General features: G+C 32.2%; 1 protein-coding gene across 1 annotated transcript; it reads right to left on the bottom strand.

Annotated features, from left to right (window-relative positions):
- Positions 1-2,802: 2,802 nt before the first annotated feature.
- Positions 2,803-14,425, bottom strand: LOC139513048 (uncharacterized). Its single transcript, XM_071301159.1, has 6 exons — positions 14,323-14,425; positions 13,941-14,107; positions 12,537-12,623; positions 9,922-10,132; positions 9,370-9,749; positions 2,803-4,629 (listed from the first exon to the last, which is right to left on the bottom strand). Exons 1-6 carry the CDS (start codon positions 14,336-14,338, stop codon positions 4,537-4,539), a joined length of 954 nt encoding a protein of 317 aa, XP_071157260.1. The 5' UTR covers positions 14,339-14,425; the 3' UTR covers positions 2,803-4,536.
- Positions 14,426-15,610: the final 1,185 nt, after the last annotated feature.

The following is a 15,610-nucleotide window of genomic DNA, read 5'->3' as shown; positions in this document are numbered from 1 at the left end:
CATTTTTTAGTAGCAATAAACAAAAAAACTATGTCAATTGGACATGCTTTGATACTATATCTGCCCTTGAAATTTTACTAGATACATTTTTGTTCGCTTTGGAGATTCCGTATATCGTCAGGTTATCGGAATTCCCATCGGGACTAACTGTGCACCACTTATAGCGGACCTGTTTTTGTATTGCTATGAGTTACAATTTATGACAAAAATCAGCAAAGACCCATCGAAACAACATCTTCATTTTGGCTCTCAATAATGACGAATTCAGTATGTATACTTAAAAAATTATCCTGTTGAACTTACTTTAAATAAAGCTCATACTAACAATGACCACTGCCCTTTCCTCGATCTTGATATATATATCATTAACGGAAAGCTTAATACTAACATTTATGATAAAAGAGATGATTTCTCATTTCCTATCGTTAATTATCCATATTAGATGGTGACGTTCCCCTGTCACCATCTTACGGTGTTTATATATCTCAACTTGTACGATTCGCTCGTGTATGTAACAATGCTTTAGATTTTAACGAGAGAAATTTATGTATTACTGAAAAATTATTACACCAGGGTTTTCGATATCACAAACTAGTCAAAACATTTACTAAATTTTATCATCGATATAAGGACATCATTCGGAAATATAGCTCTACATACAGACTTCTTATACCTTCAGGTATTTCACATCCAATATTTTATGGAAATATTCTTTATAAAGCACAAAAATGTCAGTATTCACCTCAGAAGCTAACAAAACCTTTAAATAGACTTATTAAGAAGGGATATAGTTACGATACTGTTGTCAGGTCATTAAAGATTGCATATTTTGGCGTTAGTATTGATTCACTTATAGGGTCCTTGCATCGGAACTAAACACATTTATTATTAATTAACCAGTTGTTGGCATGACACGGGTTATGTTCTTCTCATATATGTTATGATGGTATGATACTAAACCCCTAACGGGGAGGATTGTGCCTGATATTCATATGATGAAGACATAATTTTTCAATCAGTTTAATTGAAGTCTGGAGCTGGCATGTCAGTTAACTGCTAGTAGTCCGATGTTATTTATGTATTATTGTCATATTGTTTATTTTCTTTTTTATATATATATAAACACCGTAAGATGGTATCAAGGGAACGATTACATCCACCCCGAAAAGTTCAGTGACAAACTATAAGGAAAAGATAGATCCGTATTTTTATAATGTGTGTTGCGTTTAAAAAAAAATGATGCTGCAATGATCGAAATGATAACTAAATGAATAACAATTGATTTTAATTAAGTCAACACAATTTTACCATTTAAACGTAAAATTGTTATAACGACACCAGTAAGATATTATTAATTCTATTTTAGTTTTAGAAAACATTCTTTAGTCTAATTTATTTGCTAAATATATACAAAACAAAATCAAAGCCAAAAAAACAGAAACTCAAATCTATATTTAGAATCTAAAGGTCGAGGCAACTCAGTTCTAGTAAGGACTGTTTGATTCATTCTCTTGTGCACAAAAATAAATATTCTCGTTTAAAATCACGAACGAAGTGTTCTGGAAGCAGTGTAATCGTAAATAAATAAAAAATAAAAGATTTTTATCGCTGATATGCAATTTGATTTCTTTAATTTCATCAGCATGAATACAATAATCTCATGCATTAAATGATATCTCCAAAACAGCACCAACGGTTGTGTTACGTACCAACCGTACCTGATACGTAGCAAATCAGGAAACTTCTATTTTGAGAAATGTGTTATACAACACTTCCTAAGTTAAAAAGTTCAATAAACATGATACATAATGATTGATATAATAAAAATATTGTTTTATTTTTCTTTGAAGATGGCTCTTTTAAGAATATTTTGCCTAAAAGTAGACAGAAAATATTACAAATTATTATTATCTTAACCTTGAAAAAGTGTGTAATCTTAAGAGTTGAGGGAAATAAAGTGATGAAAACTGATTGGGTTAAATTTAAATTAGTTTCAAGTCGCTATATATTTTGTGGCAATCTGCCTATTTCGGATTACGACTTTGCACTTGATTAGAGAAAGTGCAGGTACATGCTACCTATTAATAACCAGTTTGACAATTGTTTATGAGATTGATGAGTCAAAGAAGCATTTACAGTCCTTTTAAATAGAGAAGACGTCGCCCTGGCCTGATTTCCATCCTTCTCAAAAATCAACCAGAAACTCGCTGATTTTACAAGTAAGAAAACTCGACCCCACATTTCAAAATTGTAGTGAATAATCTAAACAATTCTATAACAATTGCTGTTGGGGTAGGGATCAATATGAAAGTGATTTCATAATAAAAAAATCAAGGGCAGCAGAAATTAGTAGTAACATCCAGATACTGATTTTGATAGATTACTTTCAGTTATCAAAGTAAATGTAGAAGACAGATGCAAATACTCTTATGAAAAAAGGGTAGGTCAAACTAGGCAACGTGGAGAGTCGGACGTGTAAAAATTATATTCGCTCGTGTAGACAACGTATTTGCTTTTAACGAAAGTAATCTCTGTTTTACTGAATAAAAATATTATACTGCGGTCCTCGATATAACAACCCTACCAAACATTTATTATTCGTAAATATAAAACAACGTGAAGACATCTCATACGTCCAGACATTTAGCATGGTAATATTTTATACAAAGCACAAACAATCATCATTCACCTCAAATGCTAATCAAACCTTTGAACAGATTTAGTCAGAAGGCATAAAGTTACAATACTAATAACTGTTATCAATTAATTAAAGTCATAAGAAACCTCAAATTAAAAAAAAAATCATGCGTATGTTTTTAATAACTAAATGGATAGTTTTCATTATATAACTCATGTACATATACTTTTTTCTGAGGAAAATTCTTTAATTTGTCCACATTTAGAAGAAGTTTTTTTTTTTTTAATTGTTTGCTTCCAGGAAGCAATTCGCCGACATATTTTCCGTATGCATAGTGACCTGAGAGCAACCCTCCTCGTAAAATATCCTCAGAAGTTGTCTGATAGCCTTTCATACCTCATCTTCTTAATCGAAGCATTTAGTAGGTATACGTTTTTCTACATATTCCATTGAAAAATAAAAAGATTTGATAAATTTCTTAAGTGTTTTACTTTTTTTAGTAGGTGAAAAGATCATATATATTTGTTGCCAAATGTTATCGGCTGTACGATAAAGAGAACTACATATTCAGAAAAAAGAAGACATTTAGAAATAGTTGTGATAAAAATAAAACTTTTTTTTTCTAATAACAAATGCAAACATGTTAATTTATCTTTTTTTTCAAAAGGGCAGATTTTCAACTTGTCAGTTTTAACGTATTAGTATAAGATTTTAAGCAACTGCACTTTATTAAAATAACCCGGTATTTGCTTCTTAGTACTCAATGTTAATATAGTTGTAACTAGCCTTAAGTACATTTTATTTTATTTATGCCGATACGTTGGCTTTCAAAAGTACAAACCAGTTAGTCATTTCTTTGTTTTATAAATTTACTGTTTGCAAAAGTACGAATTGCTCTAAATACTAAGGATTTCCTTATTCCAGGCAGAGATAACCTTAGCCGGAATTGGCACAACTTTTTGGAATTTTGAGACATCAATGCTCTTTAACTTTATATTTGTTTGGTTTTCTGACTAACTTGATCTGAGCGTCACTGATGAGTCTGATGTAGACGAAACGCGCGTCTGGCGTATTGAATTATAAGCCTGGTACATTTGATAACTATTAGCATGTCGAAATGTTTAGTTCTCTGTCCTGAATGTTCTTGTATTTTTTGTACTGTAGTCCCGCAAGTAATGTTTTCATTTTTGTGTTATATTAACATTTGCATAAATGCGCGAGGTTTGGCTAGCCACAAAACCAAGTTCCACCCATCATTTTTCTTGAAATGTTCTGTATCAAGTCAGGAAAATGGCAGTTGTTATATTATAGTTCGTTTCTGTGTGTATTACATTGTCATTTGGTTTTTTGTTGGACTTAAGTGTTTTTGTTGTTTCGTTGATTTCCTCGTTTTATTTGTAAACCGGATTTTTTTCTCTCAATCGATGTATGACTCTCGAACAGCGGTATACTACTGTTGCTTTGTTTGGCCTTTTGTAGAAATCTTTCATAAATCATAGGTAAGTTACTCTCCAGAATACACATTTAACTGACATATGAAAAATAAACTACTCTCAAAAGTCGCTTTGACACCAATTTCAGAGTATAAAAATTTGAAGACAAAACGAAAACTCAAAGATTGTTACAATGGCAAGCAGTAATACAATATGTCTTGTGTTCATTCTGTTCATTGTTGTCCTTCTTACTTTATTTAAACAATGAAATGGCCGTCACTTATCCTTCTTACATTTGATCTTACGTTAATCCATTTTATTCATCACGCTCTTACGCAAACAAGGAAGGCTGAGAATAAGCAGCTGACATCCTTGTCAATTTCCCGGAAGTATATTATCTACAACCGAGATTTCACTCTTTGTCGTCTTCGTCTTTTGATATTTGTTTGTGAGGAACACGTTGAATCATTGGAATAACTGTAATGTCCGTCGTATGGATCCGACAGCTCCGTCAGTCTCTTCACTTAGATACAAAGATAATTCAGAGGGAGAAGCTATCTAGATCGAAATAAAACATAAAAAATAAATATTATCATGCAGATATACAATCAACAATGAGTGGAAAATAAATGTGTTCATGGTTAGTATACGAAAACCAGCAAAAATATTGCTCAGAGGATACTCTACACACTGTTTCAATTGAAATAGTTATGTTGGTGTCGTTTTTGTTATGCTCTATTACAACTTTGTATCCGAAACTGTTGCCTTGCCGACTTAACTAGATTGTGATTTTTTATCAATTTCTTCTCGCCTGCTACACTTTGCATTTGTATCCCTAACAATCAATAACATATAGAACTGCGGTCGCAGTGAGAGATCACGCGCTGTTGCGGTGGTTGGAACGATGTATTCCCATTTTGCCTTAGCTGTAAATTTCAGGTAAAAAGGGTAAACAAAATACTAAGGTGATATGGGAATTGAACTAAGACAAAATGTGAATGTGAGTTAAAAATAAATAAATAAGCAAATGAAACCTCGACATCTTTTGAATAGGGACATATTGTCGGACCGCCCCCCCCCCCCCTTATCTTGGGTTTTAAAAATGACCATCGTTATATCATAGTTCGTTTCTGTGTGTGTAACACTTTTACGTTGTGTTTCCGTTGTGTCGTTTGTTTTCTCTTATATATTTTTGAGTGTGAATTCACATTACTATAAAACGTGTCACGGTACTTTTCTATCCCAAATTCATGTATTTGGTTTTGATGTTATATTTGTTATTCTCATCGGATTTTGTCTAATGCTTAGTCCGTTTCTGTGTGTGTTACATTTTAATGCTGTGTCGTTGCTCTCCTCTTATATTTAATGCGTTTCCCTCAGTTTTAGTTTGTTACCTCGATTTTGTTTTTTGTCCATAGATTTACGAGTTTTGAACAGCGGTATACTACTGTTGCCTTTATTTATATCCCCTTTTGAAAATGACTGCATAAACCCCTGCTTCGTCAGTGCACTCTATATTAAAATTCAATGAAAATAGTACCAGTCTCGGAACAGGGATAAAAGCTCATGTTTCGAGCAAACCAGTGCCACCCATGTTCAAGGGGGATAATTATCGACACTGCGAAAAAAAAACTCGTCCATACTTAATGATTCCCAAAATTTATATTATAACAATTGCATAAAAGAAAAACAACTTGGAACTCGTTTGTCATTTTTTGTTTGTTGCTGTTGAAAACATAGATAGCAAAGTTTTAATTATTTGAGTACACCTATTCTTCCATTTCAACAGAGTCTGGCGAACAATCTAAAATATATTTCCGACATGGTGAAGTTCGCTGATTACTGTTTTTTGGGTTTTTTTCCGGAATAGTTGTGATTGTTTTTCTATTTAAACCAAAACGTACAAGAAAGGGTTTGTCCTATTCAGGAAAATAAAAGATTTCAAAGTTATACCGAACGGCAAGTGAAATTTCATGAAGAATAAGTAACTCAAAAACACCCGTCCGCTGTATTTTCTCTTTAAAAAACATAAAAGAGAGAAAGTATGTCTTAACATAAACATGCTCCATCATCTTTCCCTCGAGATCTTTCCTAACACAAAGTATTGCTGCCTGTTTTCAGCAATTGTCCCAATCTAGCTACTGCAACGACAATTGCGATATTTTGTACGTCTCATGTTAAATTTATTTTTAAAATAATGTTAGTTCATTCTGTCATACTTCGTACAATTACAGCATTTTCATCCTGGATAACACCGTATACAATAATTATGTTTACACATTGCTGCAAATATATTAGAAAAAAAATCATTGTTCAACTACAGAAAATCATCAGTATCGTTACATTGTTTTGGATTGACGGTTTATTTTTACACTTTGAGACACCCCACAATTTAAATGTTACCTGTAAGTGTAAGTGTAATCCTAATCGTAGGTGTATGACAGTTTCCGCAAATGTCCATTAGCGATAATAATGTCTATACTCTATACACATACTGAACAAAATCAAATGCACCGATAGTAATCATGTTCACCCTTAAGCTACATAAAACCAAGTTGACAACAAATCATATTCATATAAGTGATTATACTGTAGTTATTGCAATATACAGTTGCCCTACCAGAAACAAAAAAGACTAACATCTTCTCATTAAAACACTTAAATAAATTTTTAAACTCAATTTAGGATATTAGATAAAATGTGATTATATTTCGAATTCATACTGAATTATGAAATGTATCTCTTTAATCCATAGTTCTCAGTCCTTTTTTGATTAAATCAACTCTTCAACGTTTGTGCAAGGTTTTGGATTTGCAAATAGTTTGGTATTGGGCATCAGTAAAAAGACCATATTTGCCAAAGTTTATGACAAAGCTGTTTTATTGTAATTCAGTTGTTGTCGTTTGTTTATGTGTTACATATTTGTTTTTCGTTCATTTTTTATATATTAGTAAGGCCGTTACTTTTCTCATTTGAATTGTTTTACATTGTCATTTCGGGGCCTTTTATATCTGACTATGCGGTATTGGCTTTGATCATTGTTGGAGGCCGTACAGTGACCTATAATTGTTAACTTCTGTGTCATTTTGGCCTGTTGTGGAGAGTTGTCTCATTGGCAATCATACCCATCTTCTTTTTTATATTTACAGTGCATATGTTCACAGCACAATTTTTCTTTTAGTTATAACATGCTTTAATTTATCATTGCGTATGCAACTTGTAACTGCTAAAAGGCAACTGTTTTAATTAACTTGGTATATATGCTGAGAAAAAATATGAAGGTGTGATTTATTCAAAAAATATGACATGATATGAACCATCAAACAAATTACGAAGCTTTTTCAGGGTCATGTAGACTGTAAATCTTATATTTTGCAACTTAAATAAAGGCAACAGTAGTATACCGCTGTTCAAAACTCATAAATCCATGGACAAAAAACAAAATCGGGATAACAAACTAAAACCGAGGGAAACGCATTAAATATAAGAGGAGAACAACGACATAACACTAAAATGTAACACACATAGACAAAATCCCACGAGAATAACAAATATAACATATATATATATAACATCAAAACCAAATACATGAATTTGGGATAGACAAGTACCGTGACACGTCTTATCGCAATGTGAATTTACACTCAAAAATAAGAGAAAACAAACGACACAACGTTATAATGTAATACACACAGAAACGAACTATAATATAACAATGACCATATTCCTGACTTGGTACAGGGCATTTTTAAAGGAAAAAATGGTGGGTTGAACCTGGTTTTGTGGCATGCCAAACCTCGCACTTTTATGGCCATATGAAATATAACATCAAAATGACAACACAGGACTACAATATAAATAAATTGGAGAACACAATTGACAAAGAATCACACGAACAACAGCCAACAAAAGGCAACAAGTTCAAAATTTTTATACGCCAGAAGTGTATTTTGTCCACACAAGACCTATGTGTGACGCACAGATACAAAAGTTTGAAAGCCGAAACGAGTACAAAGTTGAACAGCATCGAGGACCAAAAGATCAAAAAGGTTGTGCCAAAAACGGCAAGGGTTTTCTGTTAAGTTACCAGAAAATCCCTATAATTTAGAGTAATTTATACTTTTGCAAACAGTAAATTTAATAAAATGAATATACAAAAGATGTACATGATAAAGCTGAAGTATTAACTAATTACAGGAAACAACTGAAATACATTTACATAACCAGACATTTGAAACACAAAAGTAGACACATCCGAATACGTTTAAACCTCTACGCCAAGTGACGTCCTATTTGAAACTGAAAAATGACGAAAAAATGACGTCATTTGAATTAGTAAAACTGAGCATCAAAAAATGAAAAATGACGTCACATAAGAATGAATAAGATAGAATTAGGATTAATTTAAGATTATATATTTGAACTAAATACTGATATTGCATTTAATAACAAAGCACATTTTAATTCTTATTAATATAAAACTGAGGTAGCAATTAACTATATTATAAAACTATGTCAGGTTTGTTATGAATCTAACTTCAAACCTAAAATATCGTACTGATTACTTTGAACGAAATCAAATCTGATAAATGAAGGCGGTGATTAATTTTCTTTACCATAACACATAAATATAATAGAAAAGACGTCAACACATTTGACAAAATCCGATGAGAATTACAAATATAACATTAAACATTTAAACTAAATACATGAATTTGGGATGGATAAGTACCGTACCACGTCTTATAGTAATGCGAGTTCACACTCGGCAAAACAGTCACAATCGGGAATAAGTCACGTTTGGTAATTAAAAGATTAGACGACATTATGACAAAACACAATCTACCATGTGGTAAAAATGTCCTTAGCTAGTTTGGTCAATGAAACATCGTATGGATCCACCAAATCGTGATGGTGTCCATAAAATTTACGGAGTGTCAATTTTAATCTGTCCTCCTCATAACTTTGTTGGAGCAGTTTCTGCGTAAGGAGCACACTCCTGTATATGAAGTCCGTATAGTGTGAACAAGCACGAGAATAACGTATCAATTGTGATATGTAAACACCATACGAAGGGGCAGAGGGTATGTTACTGCTGAGAAATGGGAAATTGATAATTGGGAAGTTGAAATCGTCCCGTTTATCATAGATTTTCGTGTGAAGTCGTCCATCTACGTCAATATTGAGGAAAAGATCAAGGTATGAAGCAGTCCTTCTAGTATCAGTGGTATCCTTAATTTCAAGTTCACTTGGATATATGAGATGTAAGTATTGGCTGAAATATGAAATAAAACTTACTTCTGGACTAAGGTTATGTTGAAAATCATTTGTATAGTACTGATTATCTTCGGAGTGGATATCTAAAATTGCTTGTGTATTCTCTTCTTGAATTGGTGAATAAACTGTATTGGTCAATGAGGATTCTGTAACTCCCTTTCTACTCGGTGTTTTACTTGTACTTCTTGTATTTCTTTGTATACTCCTGTGCTGCTTAATAGTTTCCAGTTCAGCTTTGGGGTCCTTGTCATAGGCTGATGGCACATAAAACGGGTCATCTCGATTATTTGTTCGTTCTGTAGATTCATAATGAGGACTCTCTTGGCGCTCAATATTTGGACTGTATTGGACAGTTGTAGCTTCGTCTTTCGTTGCAGGCGTTGGTATATTCATCGTCTTTTCTATAAAAATTCAAATAAAGTAAAAAAAATAATACTAAAATAATGTTATGAATTTCTCTTTACATCATGGATGCTTAGATAATTGAATGATCATGTTGTCGTTGTGCAAATCACGATGCCAATTCTTATGAATATATAATACAAAAAATACAATAACTTAATGTACAATTACCTTCCATTACAAAAAGCGGATTGCCTTTCTTGTCCGTTGGAAACAATTCTCTTACTATTTTATTATCGTCTTCAGATGTATCAAACCAACGATCGACGATAAACCAATAATCGTCTGTTTCGATTCCATCGTATTCCTTTGTGTCGTAGTTTGGTGTTGTCTGGTGCTGTGACTTGGTTGTTCCATTGTTTTGTCGCTTCTTAATGAATACCTGTATTATATATCAGTACCAACATAAAATATTCTTCAATTTATCTTTAAAAAAACCCATCTCAACTCGTGTTCAGAGCCGATGTATTTCTATGTAAAGAAATAAGAAAGGAAACAGTATTATTTTTTCCTTTAAAAATGCCCTGTACCAAGTCAGGAATATGGTCATTGTTATATTATAGTTCGTTTCTGTGTGTATTACATTATAACGTTGTGTCGTTTGTTTTCTCTTATTTTTGAGTGTAAATTCACATTGCGATAAGACGTGTCACGGTACTTGTCTATCCCAAATTCATGTATTTGGTTTTGATGTTATATATATATGTTATATTTGTTTTTCTCGTGGGATTTTGTCTATATGTGTTACATTTTAGTGTTATGTCGTTGTTCTCCTCTTATATTTAATGCGTTTCCCTCGGTTTTAGTTTGTTATCCCGATTTTGTTTTTTGTCCAAGGATTTATGAGTTTTGAACAGCGGTATACTACTGTTGCCTTTATTTATACCGGTGTTCAAAAGTCATGAATCGATTAAAAGAAAACGAATCCAATCTACACACTTAAATCTAGGGAAACACATCAAGTATAATATTAGTCTTCGTCGATTTCATGTTCACAAAACAAAGTCCATATGAAGCGCCATGATATCAATGTGTCTACCATGGGGGAATTAAACAAATGGATTGTGTGTACAGTGCTGAATAGAAAAGGACTCATGACTACGAAGGTCAGCTCCTGCCAATTTAACAGTTTAAATAGAAGATTTCAAGAAAATTGTAAGCATTGGTTCTATACTAAACGGGATTAAGATTTACTGTGTAAACACATACTCTATGGGTGATGTGAATCAGATGTGGATACTAAAACTTTCAGTAAATCCGTTTGACTGTTTACAATTCAATACCATTATATGATCACCGTTTAATCAAGAAAAACTTATTTATTTCACTATCGATGCATCGCTGAGAACAAAATATGACTCATTAGACTCGATAATTTTACCAACAATGTATGCTTTTACCAAACCAAGCTTTTAAGATTCCGATTTTTATCAAATCTGGCCTATTAGACTTTCGGTCTTTTTTTCAACAACTAATTTTATCAAACTTCTTTTTCTTTTACATTATGGTGAGTCTTATGTAGACGAAACGCACTTATGGTGTATTAAATTATAAGCCTCGTACCTTTGATAACTATTAGCATGTCGAAATGTCCTATTGTAATATCTATTTGTGTATTTCTTTGTAACAGTCCTGAATGTTCTTGCATTTATTAGTACTGTAGTCATGTCATGTATTGTTGTCATTGTAATGTTATATTTAAAATTGCCATGAAAGCACTGGTTTTTTTTCTTAAAATGTCCTGTACCAAGTCAGAAAAATGGCCATTGTTATATTATAGTTCGCTTCTGTGTGTGTTACATTTAAGTGTTGTGTTTCTGTTGTGTCGTAGTTCTCCTCTTATATTTGATGTGTTTCCCTCAGTTTTAGTTTGTAACCCGAATTTGTTTTTTTCTCAATCGACTTATGAATTTCGAACAGCGGTATACTACTGTTGCCTTTAATTATAGATCCTTTCTTTAACAACATATATATATATTTACCAAACTGAGTTTACAAATCAGTTGTTTGCCAAACCTGGATGATTAGCATCTCGATTCTTTCTTTTCTAATATGTGATGTTTAACAAAACCATGCTTTTAGAGTATCGACCTTAATTCATCAATATGTTTATCTATTCTGAGACATTAGATTCCCGATCTCAGTCAACAGGTGATATTTACCAAACCTTCTTCATAGCAATGAGACTCGATCTCGGTAATGTCGTTTTCAGTGATTAAGTTTTACCAAACTTGGCTTAAGAGACTTTTGAATCTTTCGTTTTCAAAAGCTGTTGATTGTCAAACTAATAAGAGTATTTTGGTTTACCAGTCTATAAATTTGATTATGATACATTTCGGCAAGTGCACAATTATGGGTACGCAATTGTTCACCTGTTTATAATGCATTTAACAGGGGATAAAATCATCAGGACAAAATTAATTATGTTAGGTTTGTGAAGATTTGTTTTGGAGACTATCAAAGGACAGTCTACATGACACCAATTAGAAACACAGTAAGTCGCTAAAACTATTATTCAGATATCATCTAACTGATATGTTATGTCAGGAACTGCATATACAATTCTGAAACACCTGGGTTTACCTTTCAATACCGGTATTTGGAGTGTTACGTGTTGTCGATTCTTTTTTACGTATTATTTGTGGGGGAGGGGGGGTCTGTTGTTTGTTCGTATTGTTTCAGTTGGCCTATTTGTTGTTTGTGTTTCTTCGAATTATGGGTTGCTGTGCTCTTGTATTTTTCCATGTTCATGCTTTGTTGTGACTTTATTCTAAACAGTTCCATACCTTATGAAGATGCCATCCAGACATGAAACTAGATCCATCATGTCCAATTTTTATTTTCCCTATGTCACCAATGTCAGCGGCTTCTAGCTACAGATAATGTTAGATGTACATAAAATATTAAGTCATGCGTTAAATGAAAAAAAAGAACAATCGACAATATGCTCAAGGTTCAAATAAAAGCTGACGTTGTCTATTATACTTGAAAACAACTGTGACAGGGAACAGTGCCATAACGCTAAGTTAGAATAAAATTTAATGATGAAACAATGAACACTGGTAGGAGCAAAATTATTTTTTGTCAAGCTCGGACTTCCCTTCTTGGATTTTTTTACTTTCTGCTAAACCGATATATATATATATATGCATATATTAATTGGAACGTAATGCGTATTTTGGCCACTCGCGTATTTTCATGAACATATTCATAAATAACTCATATGGACCGACCATACTCGTTTGTTTATTAACGGGCCGATTCATATGAGTATTAGTAATACTATTTTGACCATAAAGGTATAGTTCTAACATTCTTTGCTGTAACGCACAATTCATCTCCGACCCGAATCAACACAATTTACTAACTGAATTCCTTTTTCGTGGACACATTGTCTAAATCTGGTGTATCTGTATTTTCCCTTCGCTGGAGTCAATTTTAAGGATGTTTGCTTGTCAAGTTTTGGAATTTTTGTCAGATTTTCGAAATCCTCTGGTTTTATCAATAAGAATGCCTTAAAAAAATTACCCATGGACCCCCATTTTTCTTTTTATAAGTTTTATATAGTTTTTGAGAACTTTAACTGGTCAATGCTAAAGCTATAAAAAGAGAGAGAACATTTTCCGGTCAAAATTCCAATGGCTAATATCTCAAAAAACAAGCACATTGACCCCTATATTTTTTTTGCTTTTTTGATTCCTCAATTAATCCCCTATCAATTTATACTAGGGTTGAGGAAAGCTATTTATTTTGAAACTGAGCAGCGAATTTCCTTAATACGACTTTTCTTGTTGACTGTTTCGTCTATAACTGAAACCACGATCGTTTGAAGCAAGGAATGTTTCTCTCTCTTTTTTTTCCCCCGTGTTTAAATTAACTCTTTAAAACAATTTTCTTCTGATTTCCACTTATTTGAATTTTATTAATATGGTCTTGCTCTTCTCATACAAAATATTGTCTATGTAAGATAGTATGAATAGGAGCAAGAACATATATCATATACAATAATTACTTAAACAAGTTGAAATATTTAGTAAATTTTCATTTGACTATTTCTCAAAACCAATGACACACACCCTTCATATTTTCTGCTTTTTCCTTTATCTAAATACTATCAATGTATTAGTCTTTTAAAAATTTAGTTTTCGAAACAAAGGAGCGCACAACCTTAACAATTACTGTTGTTTTACCAGAAACTCATCTTCCCTTGCTTGTTCAAAATTGTTACTGCTGTCACGTAGTTCAATCTTTTCTGTTTCTGAGTCAGTACCAATTAACTGTATGAATACGTCAGAGTCGGTTCCCGCTCCATGGATGTCGGAGGTCCAGATATGTACTTCATACTGGATAAATGTGCCTATAGAAAATTGTCAACAGTTTCATAAACTTTAAACCATCTGTTAATCTGGATTTTTCTCTCAGAATGATTTACTATGGTATCAATGTATGGTAGGTAAAAAGCGATGTCGTTGCCTTTATTATAACGGATTGTTAAATTATTAAACAAATAATATATTTCAGAATTGCTAAATTATAATAAAACGCAAAGAAAATGAATTAAAAAATACGAACCCCTTTCATTCGCCATTTTGATTTTGCAGTTTATATAACAAATATCGATATTTTATGAATTTGAACATTAGACATACAATATTAGCTTATGTTTATGTGTACATACTTTCAAAGGTTTGATGAAATCTTTGAATGCATTTACTGTAAAAGGAAGTTAGTGAAAAGAATCAATGTTATCATTATTGAATAGAGAATCCTCTATGAATGTACAGTATAGAAATAAGTAATAAACAGTTTTATAATCGAAGTTTAAATAACTTACCGAAAATTCAATTAATTCTTCCATATATCATAATGTAGGAAAGAACTATTCATAAGATCATATTGTATTAATATAGTAAAGAGTTTCCCTTAGAAGAAGATTGTTTTTAGATAACTTTTGTATGCAACTTGTACAAGTTATACTTTCGTTTTTTCAGTGAAACTTTCATATTTAAATATTAATAAAATTGAGAATGGAAATGGGGAATGTGCCAAAGAGACAACTAGCAGTTAACTGACATGCCAGTTCCAGACTTCAATTAAACTGACTGAAAGATTATGATTTCATCATATGAACATCAGGCACAATCCTTCCCGTTAGGGGTTTAGTATCATACCACCATAACATATATGAGAAGAACATAACCCGTGTCATGCCAACAACTGGTTTTTGAATAAATGTGTTTAGTTCCGATGCAAAGACCCTATAAGTGAATCAATATTAACGCCAAAATATGCAATCTTTAATGACCTGACAACATTGCTTATTAACAGTAGTTTGTACAGAATTGTCTATTTCAACTTTGCAAAATTTGGAAATTGTTTCAATCAATTATTACCTTAATTTGTTTATAATGCAATTATCTATACAGTTACAATTACAGTTATTCAAAAATAAAATAAGATGTGAGACCGCCAAAAATTCACAATCAATTTTCTTTTTTGCTTTTACCTTTCTACTATGGCCCTTACGATTTGAAAGAAACCCATAAGGACTTATTAATGTAGATGTGGCTATTATTTTCAGTAATAATAAAAACTGTCCTGGAACTTTAAGTTTTTCAAATTGTTTTAATTAGAACCCCACTAATAAGTTGTATGTAGAACTCACGCACGTCGGGAGAACTAAATTAAATGCATGGCATCTTTGACAGTTGTTTTCCATTTGTTTGATGTGTTTGATGATTTTTACCATTTGATAAGTGAATTTCCGTTTTTTTATTTTTTTTAAAAATAGTTTGTAACCTCTAATTTTCTATACTGGTGACAAATGTAAATGAGATGAGAGCGCTTCCAAAACAAAGGG

The sequence above is a fragment of the Mytilus edulis genome, chromosome 2, assembly GCF_963676685.1.
Source record: "Mytilus edulis chromosome 2, xbMytEdul2.2, whole genome shotgun sequence".
Lineage (NCBI taxonomy): Eukaryota > Metazoa > Mollusca > Bivalvia > Mytilida > Mytilidae > Mytilus > Mytilus edulis.
This window is presented reverse-complemented; position numbering and strand designations above follow the sequence as displayed.